The sequence below is a fragment of the Meriones unguiculatus genome, chromosome 11 (assembly GCF_030254825.1).
Source record: "Meriones unguiculatus strain TT.TT164.6M chromosome 11, Bangor_MerUng_6.1, whole genome shotgun sequence".
In the NCBI taxonomy this organism is placed as follows: Eukaryota; Metazoa; Chordata; class Mammalia; order Rodentia; family Muridae; genus Meriones; species Meriones unguiculatus.
In genome coordinates, this window is record NC_083359.1 from 220,134 (window position 1) to 244,350 (window position 24,217).

Below are 24,217 nucleotides of genomic sequence, written 5' to 3' on the forward strand. Positions count from 1 at the left end.
GGCCCTACATAAATGCTAGGGAATTTTCAGGCTTAATTTCCTAAACTAATGTACTAGTAATTCAGATTCTTTGACAGAAAGATTTTGTGTGTGTGCGTGTGTGTGTGTGTGTGTGTGTGTGATGTGCATCTGACCAAGATAAACTATTGTTTTTGCCTGTTGTTTTTGGGGACATAGAGTATTGAATCTGTTAAAAGACATTTTTCCTTCTGAAAAAGTGCTTGTACATATGAACTTGGTCTTGAAGGGACTTTCCCATTTGCCTTAGGTTTAACATCATTTATTCTTTATTTCATGGTAGAGAATGAAGACTGTTGTCTTTCAAGAAACATTTAATGGTTGGTAAACAAGCATTTGCATTGGATTTTTGTGTATATGTAATGGATTTTTAAAAAAGTTTGTTTTAACTTTTAATTCTTTGTTAATAAACCTTTAAATCTGTTCTGGTCGTTGAAGTTACATGTTGGTTTTTATTGCTTGAACCAAAAGCTATACTTTGTTTGTTTAAAAGCAAAAGCCATGGTTAGATTTTCTTTATTCTTTTTGAATGCTGTGCTCATTTTTATTCTATACCAGCCAGAGATTGCTTTAGGCATGTGCTACACCACAAGCTACATGTATTTCCAGCTGAGATTGCTCAGAAAACAGGAGTCTACCATGTCTGATTTTTACTTAAAGACTTTAGTGGTGCTTAGTAACTCTCTCTCTCTCCATCTCCCTCTCTTTCTCTCGTGTGTATGTGTGTATGAGTGTGGTGTGGAAGGGTCCTACTGTGTAGCCCTGGCTGGCCTAGAACTTAGATAACCACTGTTTCTGCCTTCCTGGTGTTCAAAGATATGTGCCAGTACACCGAGTAGAAAGCGAAACTCTTTAGTGTGGCTCTTAGGACTTAGTGAGCTTGCCCTTCTGTCATTCATGTTCAGTTCTTTGTACACTGGGGACCTGGGGATATCTCTATTAAGCATTGGAAACTTGAAACCAGTCAGTGTGTTGGGGATAGGGGGATGAATGAGAAGCCTTATTCCGGTTTTAAGTGACTTGAATTAATAAGAGTTATGTTTGGGAAAAACAGGGTCTGTTTTTTTCTATAAGAAAGATCAATGGACAGGCATAAAAATTTCATTTCCCCCTTTTCATAAAACAGGTAAAAGAGATCCAGGAAGAATTGGATAAATTAAGTCCACAAAAAATTAAACATACTAAGAAGGTATGTTATAATTCTGATGAATGGTATTAATAGAGTGCATTTTACAGTGTGTTGTCAGGTTTATGTTGGGGACTGAGCTGCTAAATGTTAGTAATGTGGGCTTGCCTTCCAAGGAAAAGGATCTAAAGCAGATTGCTCTGTTGTCACTTCTACCATACAGAAAGGCCACTGTGTATGGCTGTTTCTGGTATACAGACAACAGTAAAGAGAAGAACCTGTTTTTAGAAAACTCGTGGTTTTATAATTCTCTTCTCTGCAAAAAAGGTTTTACAGCAGAGAGCACTCTGTATAGTAGATAGGCTCCAGATATTCTTAAAGGGTGCTGTGAAGTTAGGGAGTCAGAACCTGAAGTGACCATCTCACCATCTCACCATCTCACTGCAGTCACGGGCAGTGTCTAGGCTGGCAGCCGTTCATCGAGGAGCCATCCGGGCCTTACAGGTGTTTGTCGCTCAGTGTACTGGCCGAGGGGAGCAGCCGGTTCCTGCTCGGTGGAGGGAACTGGGCAGCCTTATTCGTCAGCTTTCACTGTGTTCTGCCAAGGTGGATGCTGATCCTTCCGTGCCAGATGTGGTCATAGACATCTTGCAGCAAATCGAGGTATGAAATGGCTCCAGCTTTTGTTAAGGTGCTGTTTCCAGGCGGGGAAATAACTGCCTCTCTTGTTCTAGTCAGTGAGAATACAAGACAGAGCTGCCACCTGTTAACTTTGTGCTTGTCAGAGAATATTATAAGTTTGCGTTTTTATTGCTTTTTACACTGTGATCTTTATTGCATTTCTTTTCTTTGAGTGTGAACCATATGGGATGTCAAGTAACATATACTGTGGCACACATGCCCACATATCATCTATACACACAGTCATAAGTGAATAAAAAGAGGGGAAATAAAAAGAAGGAAAATGGCAAGGAATTCTCAGATTAGTGTTTAATTATCAGTATTTGATCTAGGTAAGTTCTAGAAAAGAAACACTTGGGATACATGAAAGCAAGAACCTCAGATCTTGGGATAACTGGAAACATCTGGCATTCCGCAAATAGCATGCTCTAAAGTAAATGGACAATGGTTTAGTTCACATTGGAAACAGAGATAGCATTAACAATGAGCCCTGGCTTTATAGGTTCATAAGTTTGTGGAGTCCTGCAACACAATTTTATCCTTGCTTCAGTACCCTGACTTGCAGATACATTTGTTACTACTAATTTATATTGTTGCTGTCTTTAAAGCAGAGGTCTGAGAGATCTTTTGAGAGCTGTAATCAATTAGTCACCTATGCCAGTGTTACTTCTGTCATATATTTTCCTCCATAAATAGGAAAAAATAATCCTGTATTAGTAAGCTGTTGGCCCTTGAGGAAGAATGGCATAGTAGGGAGATTTCCCGACAGAAAAACATGTCTGGCTATCCGTAACTAGCCTGTTTTGCTTTTGCAAAAGCCTGTTTTGCTTTTGCAGTCCTGTTGTCTAGCAAATATCTGTTATTAACTTTGGTTACATCCCTGTAGACAGAGCTCACTATCAGGAGTTGAGTGTCAAGTGCAGATCTCAGAACTTTTGACAGCATATCACATCATGTCATTCATTCTCTTTTAACATACTTGTAAGAAATATTTACTGGTCAAAATAGTTTCATTTAGAGGGTCTATCTTCCAAATCCTAGGAAGGCTCTCAAGAGATTGCCCCATACTCTGAGCAAGAGCACCTTTGACTGCATCTTTAGCATAATGTAGATCTCCCCTAGTTTTGAAAGGATTCAGTAATGTAGGAAATTAAATTCTTGTTGATCATCCTTTCCTGACTTACTATCTTGTTTCCATATGTTCCTGTGAACTCAGCCTCCCTGATTGCACTCAGTTGTCTTTCATTTGTACAGACTGGTAACACCTGGTAATGAGTGAGTGGGTGTGACTCAGAGAATGAGGACCTCCTCCTATTAGTGGACCCACTAAATTCCATTAGCTTATGAAAATGTATGTTTAGTATAATGTATTTACTCACATAAAACACTACTTGAGTTTATGAGGTTTTGTTGAATTTTGACACCCTATAAAAAAGCACATACAACTATGTTCTGAAGACTATGGTTAGTTTTAAAGGTGATGATTCTGAATTTAAAGGATAGAGTGCCTCTTAGAAATGGTCATACTTGTAATATCTTTACTGTTGATTTTAACAAACTAAACTATTAAGAGAACTTGTGGAGATTGTCACATGTTGTAAATAATACCAATTTTAAATTAAATGAAACATCTTGTTATTCACTAGAAATAGCCATTTAATGACATATCTCTTTGGAAAGTGTTCTGTTCATTGTTGTGACTAAAGTCATACTCTAGTGGAATAAACTAAGAGAATAATGACCATTTCGTGACAGGCTTTGGAGTCTCTCCTGGAAAAGAAACTGTCACCTAAAAAGGTAAAGAAGTGTTCCATGGAAATTCAGAGCAGATTTTCTAATGGTAGCCAAAAGATCTCAGAGAGGCCAACTGTACTGCCCAAGAGTGAGAGGAGACCCTTGGTCACAAAGAAGACGTTTCTGCAGGAAGCCAGTCGACCTTCTGTGGCAAAGCGGCATCTTGAAGGTATGTGTCCCAAAATGTTACTGTGTGGTATTTTACTCTGTGAAAACAGCTACAGTAGTTACTGCACCACACCAGGAAGTCATGGTTTGTGACCCTGTCCAGGAGCTACCTTGTCCCTAGGATCAGGAAGTAGCAGCCAACATTGTTCTAGGACTGGAGGCTGGAATATGCTTCTCCAGAAGACAGCGAGTAAGTCAGATCCCCATTACTCTATCATAGTGCTAAGTTGACTGTATTGTTCTAGTGTGTGGATGCACACATATGCATTTGACGTTTGTGCATTTCTAGATCCTCATCCTAGAAGTGGGATTGTTAAGTTGTAAGGTATGCACCTTTGAGCAGATGCTGCCAATTTACCCCTTAAAAGTATATGATTATGTTTTGATAAACAGTATTTTATACCTCAGTGGGAAATGGTATCTTACTGTTGTTTATTGCAGTTATGTTCACTTGAGGGCTGTTTGTGGCTTCCTTACCCCTGTGCATATGTCTTCTGTGCAGATTTTCTCTTTTGTATTCTTTATCCCTCTCCTTGTTAGGTTTCATGTCTTTTACTTGTGAATATAAAAGTTCTGTGGATAGTGTAGCTCTTAATCATTTTTTGGTTTGTATGTATTATAAATATTTTCTCCTACTTGGTCACTTATCTTTGGAATTTGTTTATGATGTTACTTTCTGGTATAAAACTAAATTTTATAGGCAAATCTATCAGTCTTACTCATATTTTAATATTTGACAAGACAACTGATTTTTCTTTTTTTAAACATTTCTGGTCAGTTGCTCACCCTGAGAAACATAGAATGAGCTTATTAAGTGCAGGCATGCTGCTGGCACTCTGTTAGCTCATGAGAAAGTGATAGCTGTTGCCAGCAGTCTGAATCAGGTCATGGGGAAGCAGTGGCAGTGCAGTGCGAGTGCACTTCAGTCCTCGTTTTTATACATCAGCCCAGTGTGAGAGCTTTCTTCGTAGGGTTTTTATAAGTTCCTTGGTACAGTACTTCTGCTTTTCTGTTTTATAGTTTTTTATTGTTGTTGTGAATGAAATTTTTTTTATTAATTATGTAATTGGCTATTGCCACTTAAAAGGAAGCTGTTGGGTTTGTACATTGGCCTTAAATCTATGAGTGCCTTGAAGTCTTTTATTATGACACTTTTTTGTTGGATGTGCATAGTCGAAGATTTCTGAAACCAGAGAGCTTTTCTTTTTTGGTGCTAGAGACCTAGCCTTTTCACATGCAGGCAAATGCAGCACCACTGAGCTACACAGCCAGGTATACCCCCATGCCCTAAGTAGAGCCATCCTGCCTATGTTGCTTGGTAACCCAGGCCAGCCTATGACTGAGGCTGACCTGGAGCTTTGCAAAACTCATGTCTTAGACTTCTGGGTGCTAGGTTTACAGGTATGAGCCACAGTATCCTGCTAAGGGATGTGTCTGGTAACTAAATTGTAACATTTATAGTTTTTCATCTTTTAAAATTTCTAATGATAGAATATGATGTATGTTATAAACTGATGTTTTGGATTTGATGGAATAAAGAGTTTTGTCACTTGTTTTTTTTTTTTTTTTTTTTTTTTTCATTTTCCAGATAGATGAAATAATCTGTAAACATTTATAGGTCAAACCAATAAACTAATTTTCCTTTCTAAAAAAAAAAAAAAAAGTCCTATTTTATTTATAATTATAACTAGGATCAGTTGGAATCCATGCACCATGGGTTCCAAGGATTGAATTCAGGTTGTCAATGCATAGTAAGTCCTTCCTATTACCTGATACATCTTTCTAGCACTAATCCTCATTTTTTAAATTGAAGTAGAACATAGAGAAGTGTACAAAGTGCCAGCTCACTGCTGAGCTAATACCAGAAAAGAGAACTCCACAAACATTTAAACTGTCTGCACTGAGACTAGAGTGACTGCAGCTCGGAAATGCCCTTTATCCTCCTCCTTCTTACCCAGCCTCCTGTATGTATTTAATTTTAAAAAATATTTTTGTTTTTAATTATATGTGTGCAGTGCCCATAGAGAGCAGAAGTGGGCAGTGGATCCCCTGGAACTGGAGTTACAGGCAGTTGTGAGTGCCCTGGCATGGGTGTTGAGATGGGCACATGTTCTTAACTTCTGAGTAATCTCCAGCACAGAAGTTAATTTTGCCCCCTTAGATGGCGTGTCACTGTATGGACGAGGCTAGTCTTGAACTGATAGAGATCTGCCTGCCCCTGCCTCCTGAGTGCTGGGATTAAAAGTTTGTGTCACAACGCCTGGCAATTGTTGGTTTTTTGAACCCTGTTGTAGAGCTCTGTATTTAACCTTAGATTAACTGAGAGTAATGACATGTTGAATTTCCTTTGACCTTATTTTGTGATTTTCATTTGTCAAAGTTTGGGGTTTTTCCCTCATTGTAGTTTAATATGTCAACATTTTCTTATGCCACTTTTCTTCAAAAAAAAAAAGTGATCAGAAACTTAAAAGTGTCTCTCTGTTGGTGCATTTGCTCTTCTGTGGACCCTGTACAGCTTAGTGTCCAACTGTAGCCTCAGTGGAGCACTAGGTAATGATAGGAGAAGCAGTGCATTGAGTGTGTGGGAAGGGGGTGCTATAGTTCAGCCCAGGGTCTGGTCCCGCAGATGGAAAGCTCAGCTCCAGAAGACAGCCCCACATGAGAACTATTTGCAGGTCTTGGGTTGTAACGTGACACTCTAAATCTGGGATTGGTGGGATTGCTCACGAACTCACATTTAGTCCTCTTAACAAAGGATATAGGTGAATAGGTTAATAGCCAGATGGGAGATACCTAAGGCCAGGAATGTGGGAGGGGGCATACCACCTCCAGGAACTTATATTTATATAGCAACCCAAAAGCTCTCTGAAGTCTATAATGTAAGAGATTACTTTGGAGCTTCCATCACATAGGCAGGATTGATTGTAACTCAAGCCTTAACCCATGTTTGTTGTATAAAAGCTACAACACATGTTCTACTCTTCCTTGAGGATGGGGGATGGAAGCAGAGTAGGAGGCCCTGTGCTCACTCTCCTTGTGACCTTGAGCAAATGCTTCAATTCTTTTTTTCACCTGAAGAATATTAGTAATCCTGGTCTTCCTACCCTGGGAAGGTACCGTAATGGGGTTCAAATGGATGTGAATTCTGTTAAAACAAACACATGTTTTATCAAACAGGAGGCTTGGTAATAGCTGCTCTATCACCATTACCATGAAGTGAAGCTTTGGCTATAGGTCCCTGGTTTGCAAGTTTCATGCATTTGCTCCTGGAGAGCAGTGTGCTACTCTTTAGGGGTTTTTTGTTTTGTTTTGTTTTATTTTGCTTTGTTTTGTTTTGTTTTGTTTTGTTTTGTTTTGTTTTGTTTTCTTACAATCTTTCAGAAGGCCACATTTTTCTCTTTCTATTTTAGACAGCACTCTTCCTGTTCCTAATTCTTCATTCCAATTTCCTGGAGTTCCTACTCCCTACCCATTACCTCCCAAAATGTCATGGGGAGCCCCAAGGGAGGGAAACTGTCTCTGTGTGATTTGGGATTTATGATTGAGCCTGAATGGATCAACTTCCTTGGATTTAAGTAATTGTTGGCTATCACATTTCTGAGAAGCTTCTGACTATTGATTACCAGTAGTGTACTATGTGAGAACGTAAGGAGCTTTAGGTCTTGTGGCTGCTACTCTAAGCCTCATACTTAGCTCCCTGTGAATTTGCACTGCATTTGAGGGCTGATTAATGCCATTCACAGCTGAAAAGGTGTCAGGACCCAACAGCTAATGCTGCTTCAATAGATGTAATGTTGGGAGTTACTAAACTGCAGATTGAGTACCAGGAGTTAGTCATTCTTCTATCTGGTTTATATTCCTTGCTGTGTGCTTTAAAAACTTGTAAGGAAAGCAATGGTTTTGGGGAATCTGGATCCTGGCCTGCTGCTGCTAAGGAATCTGAATAAAGCCTTCTTTCCTTTGATTTTTAAATATTCTTATTTTTTACTATATCTCGACCAGTTTCCCCTTGATCATTTCCTCCCATTCCTTTCTCCCAACCTTCTCTCTGTCTCCCACCTTCATCTACTCCTCCTCTATTTCCCTTCAGAAAAAGGTTCATATCATCCCATGGATATCAACCAAACATAGCATATCAAGTTGTAATAAGACTAGGCACTTCCCCTTGTATTAGGGCTGCTCAAGGCAATCCAGTATGAATAAAAGGGTCCCAAAAGCAGGTGAAAGAGTCAGAGACATCCCCTGCTCCCACTGTTAAGAGTCTCCCAAGAAGATAAAGCTATACAACTGTAACATATATGCAGAGGGCCTACGTCAGGCACATGCAGGCTTCCTGGTTGTTGGTTCAGTCTCTGTGAGCCACCATGAGCCCAAGTTTATTGATTCTGTAGTGTGATTTTCTTGTGGTGTCTTTGACTCCTTTGGCTCCTACAATCCATCCTCCCTCTCTTCCTCAGGATTCTCCGAGCTCTGCCCAGGTTTCTATCAATTTATGGGTGAAGCCTCTCTGATGACAGTTGGGGTGGGTACCAGTCTATGAGTATAGCAGATATCATTGGGAATCCTTTCATTGATTTTTTTCCTTTTTTCTTTTTTGCCAGTTGTGTTTGGTTCTATCTAAACAGAAAGGACAAAAATAAGTACTGTGTATCTACTGTGCAATTTAAAACATTTTACTCCTGCACTAGTGTTTTCTGAGTTTCCTCCCTCTTCATTTATGATTGTTTGTACTTCATATTTCCCCATTCCAATGGCTATGAATGCTAGCTTATGTCTTGATTTTCCTGGTTACTAATGTTTATCATCTTTTCATGCTGTTATTGATGACTTGTTTTCTGCCTAAATTGTAGTTTTTATACTTTGCCCATTTTTCTGTTGAACTGTTTATTTCCTTTATAGATTTGTAAAAGTTCATCTGTGTATTGATCCCATGTTAGTTACAAGTACTTCAGGGATCTCCTTCCAGATTTGGCTGATTTGTTATGGTGACTTTTTGATCAAACATTGTAAATTCAATGTAAATAAAACCCTACTAAGTCGATTATCATACTTAAGAGTCTTTTCTGTCTTGATGATGTGATGATATTATCTTTTCTTCTTAAAGCTCTGAAGTTTTCTTCCTTTAGGACTTTATGCTGTTGTGAGTTGAGTGCTGTTAGTGTGGGAGTGGATTCCACTTTGATTTTTGATGTGTGGACAGTAGTAGTCCTCAGTTTGCATCTGTTGGTCTGTGGCTCCCATCCTGTGCCATTGGTTCCTGCATCACTGTGCACTGCCTGACCATTGCTGCTCTTACTAAGATTCCCATCTCTGGTCAAGAAAGACTCCTGCCTCCACTTCATCCCCATTTTGTTGTTGTTATTCAAATTTTGAGGGCAAGTTCTTAGAATTTTACTCTTCATGTGAATTTAAAAATTAGGTTTATTATTTTATGTGTGAATGTTTTGCCTGCATGCACATATATGTACCACATGCATGCCTGTTGCCCTCAGATGTCAGAAGAGGGCATTGGATTTCCTGGAACTGAAGTTACAATTTGCTATGAACTGTCTTTGTGGGTGCCGGGAACCTATCCTGGGTGTTCAGTACTCTTAACCGCTGAGCAGTCTGTCTGGCCCCTTCATAAGAATTTTAGGCTCAATTTGTTTAGGTGTGTGTGTGTGTGTGTGTGTGTGTGTGTGTGTGTGTGTTTGTAGAGACTCACTATTGAGCCCTGGCTGACCTGGGACTTGCTATATTGCCCAGACTCGCCTCAGACTCAGAGCTCTGCCTGCCTCTGCTTCCTGAGTGCTGGGAGTAAAAACATGTGCCACCACACCCAGCTGGATCAGTCTGTTTAGATACACACACACACACACACAAATTTCAATTTGATATGCATTTGAAATTTAGGTCACTTGGTGGAGAATTGACATGTTTCAATGTCTAGTCTGTTTGTAAATAAAAACTTGATTCATATTTTCTCTTCTTTTTTCTTCCATGCCACAAAGTGTGTTTTATTTTCATCAATCATACAAATAATTTTCTATTAATATCCCGGGCAAACCGGTGAAATTTGGCAGTCTGATTAGTGAGTGGGGGAAGGTCTGGCTTCAAAGACCCAAAGGCTGGTGGCATAGGCGCAGAGTGCCTGGGTTCACAGTGCAGCTTGTGGCTCACATCCATCTTGCAGGTGGCACTTTCTCCACATCATGAGGAGGTCTTGGAGATCAGAGTTGGATAGGGGAAATCTTCCTAGGCTTTTAGGAAATCTCACTCCTCTTTTCCTGTTCAGTGGTCTCTTTGGTTGGCAGGGTATTCTTCTCCTGTATCTCGGTTTTCTTTAGCTTGGCCTTATCAAAGTTGGCTATGTCTCCTATGTCGGGCATGTCTGCCATTTTCTTGCAACCCTTAGAGTCTCATTCTGAGCTCGCATTCCAGGTGCTCCCACTCATGTTGCTGCAGCAAGAGACCTTGATTCAGATTTTCATTCATGCCCTTTCAATGGCCAGGAATATAACACTAGGACTGCAAAAGCTTTGAAATGTTTTTTGTGAAATTCCTATGAGTTTTTCATTAGATTTCCTCCTCATTTTCTTGGAGGTTTTTTTGGGGGGAGGGGCAGTATTTGTATGTTTGTTGTTGTTTGTGGTTCTAGGACTGGAATCTATGTCCTCATGCATGCTGACACTACCACTTAACCATACACCAGTCCCCACCTTGGAGTTTTTGTTAGCCATGTTAATGGGATATTTTTTCCTATTATATATCTTAAGTAGTTATTTTATGACTTTTGTATGTTGCACTTATGTGTAGATCTTGGCTAAATAGTCTTATTAGTAAGAGTTTTTCTATTCTCCAGTTCTCCTGAGTTATCTATAAAAAAGGTTTATTTTCTTTTTCATAGCCAATTGAATGACATGTGTTCAGAATACAGTTCATACTATATATCAAATATGTTGAGTAGAAAAAAATTGTAAGTGTTTTCATTTTTAAAAAGTGTTTAATCCCACCATTCAGGAGGTAGAGGGTGGTGGATCTCTGAGTTTGAGGCCAGCCTGGTCTACAGAGTTAAGTTCCAGGACAGCCAAGGCTACACAGAGAAACTTTGACTTGAAAAAAATAAAGTTTTTAATCTGAGGATGAAGCGATGGCTCAGTGGTTAAAAGCACTGGCTGATCTTCCAGAGGATCTGGGTTTGGTTCTCAGCACTCAGATGGTAGCTTACATCTATCTATAATTCCAGTTCCAGGAGATCCAAGGGTACCAGGCGTACATGTGGTGCACAGATATATATGCAAGAAAAAAATCACCCATCCACTTAAAATAAATAAATCTACAAAAGTAAAGTAAAATATTTACTTACATGCAATGTTTGTGCACCTGTGCATGCAGCACCCATGGAGTTGAGAAGAAGGCATCAAAAGCCCTGGAACTGAGATTATAGATGGTTGTGAGCCACGGTGTCGGTGCTGGGAACTGAACCCAGGTCCTGTGCAAGAGGATAAAGTGCTTTCAAATACTGAGCCATCTCTGGCTGCAGTATTTCCATTTTAGAAAGACAGTGTCTTAGTTAGGGTTATTATTGCTGTGGTGAAACACCATGACCAAAAGCAACCGGAGGAAAGGATTTTGTTCACAGTTCCATATCAAAAGCAGTGAGGCCAGAAACTAACACAGGTTGGGAACCTGGAGGCAAAAGCTGATGCCGATACAGAGGCCATGGAGGAGTGCTGCTTACTGGCTTGCTCATCATGGCTTGTTTAGCCTGCTTTCTTTTAGAACCTAGGACCATCAGCCTAGGAATACCACCACCCTCAATGGGCTGGTCCTTCCTCCTCAATCGCTAACTTAAAAAAGTGTCCTTAAACTGGATCTTATGGAGGCATTGTCTTTAATTGAGGTTCCCTCCTTTCTGATGATTCTAGTTTGTGTCAAATTGACATAAATCTAGCTAACACAGACAATTTGGCAACCCAGTGGAAATGTGACTAAGATCAGCAGGGGGCCGGTGAAGGGAGTATCTTATAGTCAAAAGATCTAGAGAGGCCAGTCTGGGTAGGAGCAAGAGATAATACAGAATTAGGATCACAAACAAGAACTGGAAAATCAGTAAATGTGGATCCTGATGTTGATGGGATTGGCCATGGTGCTTGGGAATTGGTAATTACACCTGTGGTGGTGTAGGTAATGGGGGTTGTGTGTGTGGCAACAGAGTTCCATGCTTTTCAAAGAGCCAGACTGGAGGGTAGTTTTTAGGTGCTATTCATTCATTCCTCCTCTGTGGATTAAGTAGAATTTCTCCTCTGAAAACTCTGTATAGATGTGTGTCAGCCTGATGTGGAGTTTCCAGTGACTCAGAGGCTGGACAGTGAACTTAATATGTTAGACACAGAGATCCTTCCAGAAGAAGACCCCTCTATATTGGGCCATGGTACTGGCTTCAAGGATGAAGCATCCTTGAAAGCAAAAACACAAGCAGTGAGAAAGAAGACCGTGACAGAGCATGTACCATTTAGGAAGAAAGATGCTTTGGATTCAGCCAGACATCAGCAGGTATGAAGTAATTTCTTTCTTATGATGCATTTATATCCATCTGACTTTGTCCAAGGTCATACAAGCTAATACGGGGTATGACCATCCATTTGGGGCAGATGGATGCCCTGAGCAATCTAAGTTGACTTGATGTAGAGCAATCTAAGTTGACTTAGCTTAATTCCAGGTTTGCTTTTTCTTTTAACAAAAGCCAGTTTGTAATGCTGTTATAGGATAGAACATTCTGTCCTTCCTTGCTTCAGTAAGATCCTAACTAATGTAATACCATGGTCATAATTAGGAAGCTTGTCTTGAAATTCAGTATTTGAAAGTGTTAAGAATTGAGAGGATTTAAGATTCTGTTTTGAGAGATTAGTGGGGGGTGCTATTCTTGGGACAGAATATGGCACAGTGGTTTTAAGAATACTTGTTGTCCTTCTAGAAGACCCAGATTAGGTTTGCAGCACCCACATGGTGGCTCATGGCACCCTGTAACTCCAGTTCTGTGTGGTTCAATGTCCTCTTCTGACCTCCACAAGCTCCTGCATACATGTAGTGAACAGACATATATGCAGGCAAAATACCTGTACACATAATTTTTTTTAAGATTATGTTTCTACTAAAGATAAATACTGATTCATAATTGTTACTGAATATTTAACAGCCTCTGTAGGTGAGTGCTTTTTAATATGGCTTTGGGAGCTATCTGAGTGGTTAAAGCTTGTGATCTGAAGCTATTTTATATTTTAAGTCTCTATCTAAAACTTCCATATGGGGCTGAAGAGATGGCTCAGTGGTTATCACTGACTGCTCTTCCAGAGGACCAGGGTTTGATTCCTAGCACCCACATGGTGCCTCACAACCATCTGTAACTCTAATTCTTCTGGCCTCCATGGGCACCAGGCATGCAAGTGATACACAGATATAGATGCAGGCAAAATACCCATACACAATTAATTAATTAACTGTTTAATTAATTACAAATTAAGCAACAACAACAAAACTTCCTTATGGTCCTTCAATGGAAAACTGGCCAGATGAGCACCTCTGGTCTGAGTACACTTACTGCATTGACTGCCACTCAGTAGTGCTGTCCAGAGACCAGAGACTTAGGTAGCAAGCCTGGGTATTATCACATGACCTTGGAAAAGGAAATTTGGCAGCTTATTATTGCTGTAAAAAAACACCAAACAGGGGAGGAACGGGTTTTTTTGGCCATGAAGGGAAGCCAGGGCAGGAGTTCAAGGCAGGAAACTGGAGACAGGAACTGAAGCAGAGACCACGAGGACTGCTTCTTACTGACTTGCTTTTCATGGATTGCCCAGCCTACTTTGTCATATAACCCAGAACTGCCTACCTGGGAGTGGTACTGCTCACAGTGAGCTGGCTTCTTTCACTTCATTCATTAATCAAGAAAATGGCCCACAAACTTGCCTAGAAGCCAGTCTGATATAGGTACTTTCTCATTTGAAGTTCTTCTTTGTAGAGGACTCTAGTTTGTGTCAAGACAACAAACCACTAATCAAAACAGGCAGTAACCAACAGGTCATGGATTGGGATCAGGTCTTTACTCCTTTCCAAATAAACTTGTAATGGTGTCATTGGGAAGTCAAGATTGAGCCTATAAGAAAGAATTCTACTCGAATGCTCTTCTCAGCCTCATGCCCAATGGTATTTGAAAGTGGTGTGTGTTTCATTGTGGGTAGACTACGATTCAGAAAGTTTAAATATTTTAGTCAAGAATATTTTGTAATTTAAAAAAACCATGGGCTTTTAAAAGGGGAGATTTAATTAAGGAAAAGATAATGAATATTTTAAATATAAATGTAGAAAAGTCAAGGATTCCAGCTCCACCCTCACCGAGGTTTACTTCAGTGTGACTTAGATGTTTCTCACATTTTCCTCAGAGTGCTTTTAGAATGAATGCATGAATGCATGCTTTTAGAATGAGAGGCACTTCACGCTCCAATGAGTCATCTGTTGAAACTTAGAGTGTCTTTGATACTTGTTTGGCTTTGCAATGCATGTTTACTCCTTGCAGGCACTCCACATATCTGAAAAAAAACGACCAAACCAACCCTACAGCAAAAGCAGGTTGCATCAGACAACAGTTTCATCCAGACTAAAAATAAACCGACAGCCTGTGAAAGACTACAGGCCTCCTTGGATACCTCCAAACCCCACATCCCCACCAGCTTCTCCTAAATGGTATGCAAAAGTTCAAGGACTTTGAGATTGCATAGCTTTATTTTCTTCCGCAGATGACACACATTAGAACAGATAACTGCTTATTTAAATAAATGCTTATTTGGGTGAGTGATATGTGAGGTTTTTGTCTTCAAGCCTATTGGTTCCATTTTGTACCTGTCTGTGGGCGGAACACCTCAGTGCCCAGTGGGTATGTGTCAGTGCAGGAAGAATTGTAGACTGTGTTGTCTGCTCTGCGAACAGACTGTGCTTCCCCAAGGCTGGGCATTATATCTCTATCTTAATGTCCAGTACCTACACATACTAGGCATTCACTTAATCTTGGCTGAATGAGTAAATATTTTTTAATAATTGTCATTTTAAGTCAAGTTAGCTGTAAACTCTGAGCTCATCCATAGTTCCCTGACTTTTCCTTATGTTTGGAAGCTAGACATTGTAATGCTGACATTACTTGTTACCCGCCCTTATAGTGTGAGGACAGTATGGAACTGCTATCCCACAGGGCTAGAGAGAAGGTACTGTTCTCGGGGAGCAGGGTCCAGTTTGAAACAGGCTAGGGGGGTGGGATGGCTAAAGATAAAAGGGAGTTTTTGCTAATGTTTGGGAGTCCTTGATGACACAGTGGAAAGAACTAGAAAGATGGTCTAGCAGTGCAAAGGAGGAGACACAAACAGCTATGTGAGAGCAAGGAGAAGGGGACTGACTGCTGGAAGGGCCTGGCTATAGGGAGCCCCCCCTTTCAGGTGTGTATGGTATGAATCTGTGACAGTTCTCACACATCACCCTTGGGAAGGAGAAGGAGCAGTGCCGAAAGAAGCTTATGTGACCAAAAGCTGGATCTTCTGACCGGACTGTGTGTGTGTTGGGGGGGGGTGTTTTATTTTGCTTTCATGACTGTGTTCTGATTTCTTTGTTTTATACGAGTCAATACAGGGTTGTGAGTTGAGTTGGTTGGAATTTGCACTGTTAACCAAATGTACAATATACTAGTTTCTAGACCAGAGGTTCTCAATCTGTGGGTCATGACCCCTTTGGGGTCAAATGACTGTGTCACAAGGGTCACATAGCAGCTACTCTGCATATCAGGTATTTATATTCTGATTCATAACAGTAGCAAAATTACAGTTATGAAGCAGCAATGAAATAACTTTATGGTTGGGGTCACCACAGCATGAGGAACTGTATTAAAAGGTTTCAGCGTTAGGAAGGTTGAGAACCACTGCTCTAGGCAGTACATATGGTATATGAAGACCTGGGGCAGATAAGGCTGCCTGGACCACAGTGCTGTGTGAGACCTAACACAGACACATAGAGGAATGTGACCTGGGATATTAGTAGTGACTGATATATTCAAAGCATATTTTGTTGAAGTACATTCTTTACTCTGTGACAGTCTTTTGTTAATTAAAATACTGACTGCTTCTTTGAGGCAAAGGGATCTTTTCCCTTTGACATTGGGCATGAGAGCTGGAGGATCCCTTCACATTCATTTTTTTTCATGTAGCTGCCAGGCACTGAGCTGTAGATCAGCATTACGTAGTTCTCTTAGGGCGAGTCACGGGAGGTGAATGAATGACTATAAAAGGCATCCTTTCCCATTCTGAGTAGTGCCGCTTGGCTAAAGGTGAAGTCCAGTCCTGGAGATGCTGCAAAGGAAAAGTCCCTACAGCAAGAGGACACCCACGAAGAAAGTCAGTTGGGAGGTGCTACCGAACAAGAAGCAGCCAGGTTTGTATACAGACTGAAGGAAAGCCCTTCTTGCCTTTCGAGTGCCTAAATTAGATGGTTGAACTTCCTATTACACTCTCCAGCTTACCACAAGCTCACCACTCTTTTATTCTCTCTTATTTCATTCATTCAAAGACTTCTATGTTATGTCGTTTGCCAATTTGAACACGGCACAGTTGTGTGCACTATGTACTTTTTTAAAAAGAGCAAATAAGACCATAATCCCAGTCTTTATTTGCAGCCAGTGGGAAATACAAGTAATTAGCTGTGTTTTAAAGAAGAGTGTGGTATACGTACGCCCTAAGATCTGGGCAGGGTTAGAACAGGGAGTGTTTACTTCTTGCTGCAGAGAATAAAGCTTCATGCAAGGAGGACTTGCACAGGCAGGAATAAATGTGAGGAGTATAATGAGAGTGTTCCAAAGGAAGATATCAGTGAAAACAGCTTGCTCTGTATTTGTTTGGCTGAAATTACTGTGGCAATTCTGGGACAGCAGAAATGGAAGTGGGTATTAGGGCTGGGGGAGCTCAGGAGAACAGCAAGGCTCCCGCGTGCAGGAAGCCCCTGCAGGTTCCAGTGTGTGAAGCCCCAGCTCCATCTTCAGCCCTTTAGAGATGAGTGGGCCATTGCAGAACATTCCATTATCCACAAATGAAGGAGTCAAAGCTCTTTACCGTGCATGTACAATAAAGCTGTTTACAGTTAACTTTCCCTTTTGTTTTTATTTGGCTTTTATACACCTACACTGGGCTCTGCTTCTTTTCTAAATAAGTTACATGTCCTGAGAGCAGAAGTGGTTGGCTTTCTTGCTGGCAGCTTTTTGTGTATAAATTAACTTGAAGAACTTTTATGCATAAATATCCTTTTATAGGAATATGTTGTGGGAGCTTCCTGGATACACAATAAATACATTACTTTTTTGAATCCTTTAATAGAGTCAGGATTGGTGCTGGGTTAGGGGGAGGGGCCTCATTTTTCCTCTGTTTCTATGGTAATGACACCCTGTGGCATTGAGGCATGGTTACCGTGATTCTTGTACTATATGTTAGGCTTCCTTGGCCAGATGCTGAGTCTTCCAAAAGATTGAAGGAACTAGAAGAATTTGAAGCCAAAGAGATGGAAAGAATGCGAAAACAGAGGTAAGTATTTGTTTCTAAGGGAAACAAAAAGGCTGACTTGTTCTGACTCCTTGGACAGTGAGTCCAGGTTGTTGATGTCAGTCACACTTGTGCTTACTGGCTTCATGCCTACTTAAGACTGTGAAGCAACCTAGGAGACCTGTGGTAGAGCTGAGATAGAACCTGTCAAGAGATTCCTGACTCTGCTTTGAGGAGAATTGATATGGCTTACTGCACTCTAGGATCATTTGGCTTGAGGCTGAGACTTCTAGAAGAACCAAAGAGTTGGATGAGCTAAAAGCTGAAGAAATGGATACACTTCAAAAATTAAGGTATGTGTTTGCTCCTGAGGAGTGATGGGGTATGTGTTCCTATTTTAATTGATCAATAGAGTTTGAATAGCCTATCTGGACTCTTGATCTCGTGTCATTCCAAAAGTGAGTAATGGAATGGATGAACATTTACATGTTTCTATGTGCACCACATCACAGTTTCCTGGTTGTGTGTTGAGTGTGAAGGAGAATTGCAAAGGCATGTATGATCTGGGGGGAGTTCTGTGTTTGCTTCTTGTTTGCTGCTTTGCGTGCTAGGTGCGTGCCAGTCTTTCTGAGGGTGTGTGGAAGTTCGTGGTGTGTGTGAATAATGAGTGTGGGGATGTTATCGTTTCACATGTTGGCATGAATGCAGTCTGAAGCTTTCAAATGATGTTGCTTTTCCCATTTATCACCTAAGAGTGCTGCCACCTAACAGGCAATAAAGAAATATGCTTCAGATGTAATGGTGCTGATGCGATGCCACTGCCACAGTTGACTAGTTTTATTATTTTTTTTTTCTATCTCTGATAGCCATTCACTGTTTAGTCAAATGAACAAAGCACTGATTGAAACATTTGTGTAATTTTATCGTCATTTGTGACAGCATTCAGTCCCAGTTACTGGGCTGTGGTTCTTTCATTAGAGACCAAGGTGAGTATGGTTAAGATTTCATATAGTCTTAGGATTTGAAGGATACCTCCTACACACATAACTGATACTTCCTGAGTTTTCTGATGTTTCCAAGAGGTGGGCAGCATGTATATGCACACCTCTGTGACGCTGTGGTCACTGCTGTTGGAGGGAGTCTGCTTCCAACTAGCTATTAGAAGGTTGACTGTTTGTGACTCCTATCCGCTTGTTTTTTTACATCTCATATATTACTTTGTATGTGATTTTTTTAAAAATACATGTTGCATACATGTAGAAAGACACACTAAATTCACATATATGGTTCAAAATATTATAAATGCACACTGTGCGTTGCCTCCCATACTAGGTAATATAGTGTAGAAGCTATACCTCCTTTCCCCTAGAGGTACCTACTGCCCTGACTCCTGAGTTTATCTCTTCATTACCTTTGTTCACAAATCTCCTGCTGATATATACATTTCTGCCAACAACCTTAATTTTGGAAATTGGAGTACAAAATTAGCTGACCATGGGAAGAGCAGTTTTGCTGGTATTAGATGAAGACTCAGGAGATTAAGTTGCAGAACCTGGATCATAACCTGACCTTAAGCTTTCCTTGGAGTATTTAAGAGCCCCACCCAGGACTTGTAGAGCCAGGGCACAAGTGAGTCAGGGCAGGCAATGGGGTTTACCACCTCGGGCTGTAGGAAAACTAGGTCCACTGAACTTCTGGAAGCCTAGTCTGGAAAGTGGACTGCCTGGTGCTCTGCCTTCTCTGCTCTGTCTGAGCAGCCTATCAGGATGAGGTGAGGACCCTTAGCAGATAGGTCAGAGGGTCAAGCATGTCATCAGCATCAGGGAAGACAAAACAAGGATTTATGCTAGGTTTGCTCACATGGGTTTCCATGTTGTTTTGTCCCCTTCCTGTTTGTGGTCTTATAGCACAGCCTTATTTAGCTTCTTCTAATAATTGCAATTTTAAAGCTTTATTTGACACTGCAGGTAGTTCTCACCCACATTGGCTGTAGGGTTTTTGTATGTCCGAGATGGGGGCTGTTGGATTATTAGTGGTTTTTGTTGTTTTGTCTGTAGGGTTTTGAATGTGATAACAAGAACATAGATTACTAAAGTATAGAACTTGTTGTTTGGTGATTCCCATCTTCATTTTCTGGACAAAAACATGCAGATATGATAAGAACATTCCTCATACAGTTAAATATACTTGGCCCAGATGGCTTTGTTGAGTCTGGTATCAGTGTGCATATCTGGAATTCCCATCTCCCTATGGAAGATTTCAGATCTCTGGGTGTTTAGGGGGCACACTTGTGGAAGCCTACTTTGTGTATCCCCTTGTGAATGTGGATGTGTTCTTTGATTACCCAGTCTTAATCACTTTTTTGCTGTAATAAAACACCATGACTAAGGCAACTTACCAAAGAAAGCTTACACGTTTCAGAATATTAGACATGATAGCAGCATGAAGGAATGGCTAAGAGTTCACATTTTGTTCTACAAATGGGAGGCAGAGAAAGAGAGAGAGACAGGGACAATGGTAATGGCTTTGGAACCTCAAAGTGCTCCCCAGGTGACACATCTCCTCTGACAAGGCCACACCTCCTAATTCTTCGCAAATAAAACAGTTCCACCAAATGGGACCAGGTATTCAAACGTGAGCTTGTTGGAGCTGTTCTCATTCAAACCACCACAGCAATCTCACTGATGGCAGAATGGACCTTCTTCACCCCTTAAAGGAGCCATTCTGCTAGGTTCTTAAAACCTAGCAGGATGAGCTAGGTGTGCTAGTGTTTACCTATAATCCCAGCACTGGGAAGACCACGGCAGGAAGATTGCCACAAGGCCAGCTCATTTTTGGCTTTGTCTCAAAAAAAAAAAAAAAAAAATACTTAGTTGGAGGGAAAGAAGTATTTTTTTTTTCCAGACATTTCAAATCTAAAAATGTCTGTTCTTTGCTTATATTTGCTAATTTTGTATATCTGTTATCAGCCTTATTATAGAAATCTTACTTGGAAATTATTTTAGTGGAAAATTTGTTAATATTAAACCTTTAATTATTAGATAATTGTAAATTCACACAGTTGTAATAATACAGAAAAATATTGGGTACTCATTTCTTAGCTACCATGTGTAATGTTTTAACAAACCGTTGACTACATATAGCCAGGATAGAGATATTGACACACTGAGGGTACATGTGACTAGCTGACATTGAAATAGTCCAGAACATACCCACCACCACCACCGCCATCCCTCATGTTGCCCTTTTGTAGTCATACATACTTTCCTGCTGCCCCCAGCTACCTCAGAGGTAAGCATGGCAGCTACTAATCCAGAGGCCAGCTTGCAGGAGTCAGTTCTCTCATTCAATTATGGGAATTAAACTCTGGTCATCAGCCTTGGCAGCAAATGCCTTTAGCTACTGAGCCATCTCACCTGCCCTTGAATTGACTTTTTCTTTCCTAATAAAATTTTCTGAAGAGTCATTCTGGTCACTATATTGATTATTCGTTCATTCTTTCTGTTGGTGAGGCAGATCTCATGGTTCATTAATCTTCATAAACAACTGAGGAACATCTGAGTTGTCTTTGGTTTGGTCATTATTATGATGAAAGATTGTATAAACATCCATGTATTGTGTGATGTGCTTTTATTTCTCTATAGTAAATGCCCAGAGTGAATTTGCTGCATTTTGTGTTTCTTGTATATTTTGGGTTTTGTCTTAGTTACTGTTCTATTGCTGTGCAGAGACACCATGATCAATGCAACTCTTATAAAAGAAAGCATTTAATTGGGGGCTTGCTTACAGTTTCAAAAGCTTAGTCCATTATCCTCATGGCAGATAACATGGTGGCAGGCAGGCTTGACGCTGGAGAAGTAGCTGAGAGCTACATGCTGATCTGTAAGCAGAGAGAAGGTGGGGGAGAGAGAGGGAGTAAGGTTCTTTGGTTTCATTTGGAGCAACTGAATCCAAGTCTACCTTTTACAAGACCCCAGGGAATGCATGCAGTCACTGCAGTTGGAGGAGCACTGTCGATTTGTCATTACTTTTTTTTTTTTTTTTTTTTTTTGCCTTTACCTGGAGGAGTTACATGATTATGTGGAATAGGACATTCTAGTTTCTTACTTGAATTTTCAATTTTACTTCTAAACAGTGTCTCTGCTACTGAGTTAGCTGACAAGGTAGAGGAGGCAGTATTGGAGCGATTGAAGCCCCTCTTGATCAAGGCCCAGGTAATTGATTCTCTCATTTGCTTGCCATTGGCAGTTCAGAAATGAAAAAGAGTTGTTACGTAGGTCACACTGACACTTTTTTAGAGAGCCAAGTGTCTCTTTGTTGGTGGGAGGCTGCAGGGCGATGAGCCTGCAGTGCAGAATGCGGTTTCACTGCTGGGGCTCTTTAACACCTCCAGACCACCACACAATATCCACTATCCATGTGTCCTCTTGTAGGTGGGGAATGAGTGGGTATGGGGAAGGGGAAGAGAAGCACTGCTTTTGAGAAGGGTGACATTTTAACTTGGGGAAGGAGTTAAGAGTCTATTTTCCATTCTTTCCAAGTCAATCTATTGATAAAGACAGTGTTCGCCTATTGATCTCCTGGATGCTGGTCTCTGTGACCTTGGTAACTTAGAATGATTGGTTATTTTCCATTTGGAGAGGGAAGTTTGGGGCACTTCTACACAAGCTGGGACTTTCTCAAAGATGAGATGATTTAAGGCATTCCAGTTTAGGTCACCCTCCTGTAAGCTGTAGGGATTCAATAGTGAGGTATGATGGATCCTTCCTGGAAGCAGAAGCCATGTCATTTTCACGTTTATAGATGAGGCCACATAAGAATGTTATGACTTTAATTGATTGAATGGCATTCTGAGACTAAGAAGTGTCAAGTTATTAAAATCCATGGAGATCCTCACATTATTAGCCTGAGAGAGCATCTAGAGCTGGAGCTGTGCATCCTCCTCACGTGGCTATTGAGCAAAGTATACAACAGGCAAGTTGAATGACTACATAACAACATATAGCTATTGTCAGTGTTTGCAAAGTTGAGAGATAAAAAAAAATGTCTGGAGCGCCAAGAACAACACATGACATTTGTTTTCATGAGGACCTTATGCTTTAATTGCTGCAAAAAGCCTAGTGCACCTAGAGCTGATGAATAGTTCCATACAAGTTATTCTCAACATGAATCATTTGTTTTAATATGAATTTGAATTTTTATAATCTATGAATGTATTTGTCCATTTTAATAGAGAGTTAACTCTTCTGTGGAAGTAAATAGTCATTTGAAAGATCGTCCGTCGTGTAATACAGCAGCAGCAGTGGCAGCCCAGCCTGCAGAGCAGGTATGTGTTGTTGGTATTCTGCTATTATTGCATGGTAATGTCTCCAGTCAAAGGAAAATGGTATGCTGATTATTTTGCAAACTACATTATCCTATTCAAAGAGAATGAAAATTATTTTTCTTTTTTTTATTTTTTTTATTTTTTTTTTATTTTTTTTAAATTTTTCATCAATTACACTTTATTCATTCTGCATCCCCCCATAAGCCCCTCCCTCCTCCCCTCCCAATCCCACCCTCCCTCCTCCCTCTGCATGCATGCCACTCCCCAAGTCCACTGATAGGGGAGGTTCTCCTCTCCTTTCTGATCTTAGTCTATCAGTTCACATCAAAAGTGGCTGCATTGTCCTCTACTATGGCCTGGTAAGGCTGCTCCCCAGGGGGAGGCGATCAAAGAGCAGGCCAATCAGATTATGTCAGAGGCAGTCCCTCTTCACATTACTATGTAACCCAATTGGACTCTGAGCTGCCCTGGGCTACATCTGTGCAGGGGTTCTGGGTTATCTCTATGAATAGTCCTTGGTTGGAGTATGAGTCTCTGGGAAGTTCTCTGTGTTCAAATTTTCTGGTTCTGTTGCTCTCCTTGTGGAAACCCTGTCCTCTCCAACTCTTACTATTTCCCAGTTCTTACATAAAATTCCCTTCCCTCTGCCCAACAGTTGCCCATCAGGCTCAGCATCTGCATTGATAGTCTGTAGGGCAGAGGCTTTCAGAGGCCCTCTGTGGTAGGTTCCTAGGTTGTTTCCTGTTTTCTTCTTCTTCTGATGTCCATCCTCTTTGCCTTTCCGGATGGGGATTGGACATTTTAGTTAGGGTCCTCTCTCTTGCTTACATGGTATATACTCACTCATATAGACATACAACATAGGACAAACCCACTAAAACCTGTGCATCTAAAGAAACTAAGCAAGAGAGAAAATTATTTTTCTTATGTGAATATTTAGTTCTGTGTCTGGATCAGCCTTGCGAACAGCTCACAGACATCTCTAGAGCCACAGGAGCTTATTGGTACACTTGGATCTCTTCCCGCATCACAGAGTGTAGATAAACTGTGGCCCTGACTGTTGATGGCCTATGGTAGAAGAATAGCCGCCCTCATTTCCTTCCATTCAGCCTACTTTGGATCATTACTGGCCTAATTTCCTTTCTTCTTAAAGCCTAATGTTTTTGGTAGCCAAGCAAGTTTTGAGTACTCAGTACATGACCATGCCTGGCCTAGCAGAAAGAAAGAAGGTCCAAGATAGAATTGAAAGCATTTGAGAAAAATAAAAATCTCTTTTCTTCTTGTCCAGGCTGATCTTCCTCTGGAGGATTTGCTTTTAATGTTTAGGGGACTGGTCCCTGTCCCTGTCCCTGTCCCTATCTCACTGGCCTTAGGGACTTCTGAGTAGAAGGTCCAAGTTGTATTCCTTTAGTTTTCTAAAGGTTGAAAGAAGGTGCTTGCTCAAAGCAAGTAACAGGCAAATATAAAGGAGTTAGGAGGAAGCAGGAGTGAAGTTTCCTTGGGAGCAACAAGACTATAGATCAAGAACTATTCAACTAATTTAACTGTTAAGCAGGA

At 40.7% G+C, this 24,217-nt stretch overlaps 2 protein-coding genes across 6 annotated transcripts in view; one reads left to right on the plus strand and one right to left on the minus strand.

Annotated features, from left to right (window-relative positions):
- Kiaa0753 (KIAA0753 ortholog) overlaps nt 1-24,217 on the plus strand; it is a 52,261-nt gene that overhangs the window by 12,638 nt on the left and 15,406 nt on the right. For all 5 annotated transcript variants that reach the window (XM_021641664.2, XM_060363344.1, XM_060363343.1 and 2 more), the window contains 10 exons: nt 1,145-1,207; nt 1,592-1,807; nt 3,581-3,788; nt 12,090-12,322; nt 14,343-14,509; nt 16,118-16,237; nt 17,287-17,376; nt 17,598-17,687; nt 21,470-21,548; nt 22,568-22,660. In XM_021641664.2, the coding sequence (XP_021497339.1) occupies nt 1,145-1,207; nt 1,592-1,807; nt 3,581-3,788; nt 12,090-12,322; nt 14,343-14,509; nt 16,118-16,237; nt 17,287-17,376; nt 17,598-17,687; nt 21,470-21,548; nt 22,568-22,660 (1,359 nt within the window). The remainder of the gene's footprint in view (nt 1-1,144; nt 1,208-1,591; nt 1,808-3,580; nt 3,789-12,089; nt 12,323-14,342; nt 14,510-16,117; nt 16,238-17,286; nt 17,377-17,597; nt 17,688-21,469; nt 21,549-22,567; nt 22,661-24,217) is intronic.
- LOC110551231 (thymosin beta-10-like) lies at nt 10,030-10,164 on the minus strand. The gene has a single exon (XM_060363341.1). The coding sequence runs from the start codon at nt 10,162-10,164 to the stop codon at nt 10,030-10,032; it is 135 nt and encodes a 44-aa protein (XP_060219324.1).

Excerpts from the sequence above, each read along its gene's own strand:
- LOC110551231 (XM_060363341.1), bottom strand. The coding sequence starts at position 10,164 with ATGGCAGACATGCCCGACATAGGAGACATAGCCAACTTTGATAAGGCC.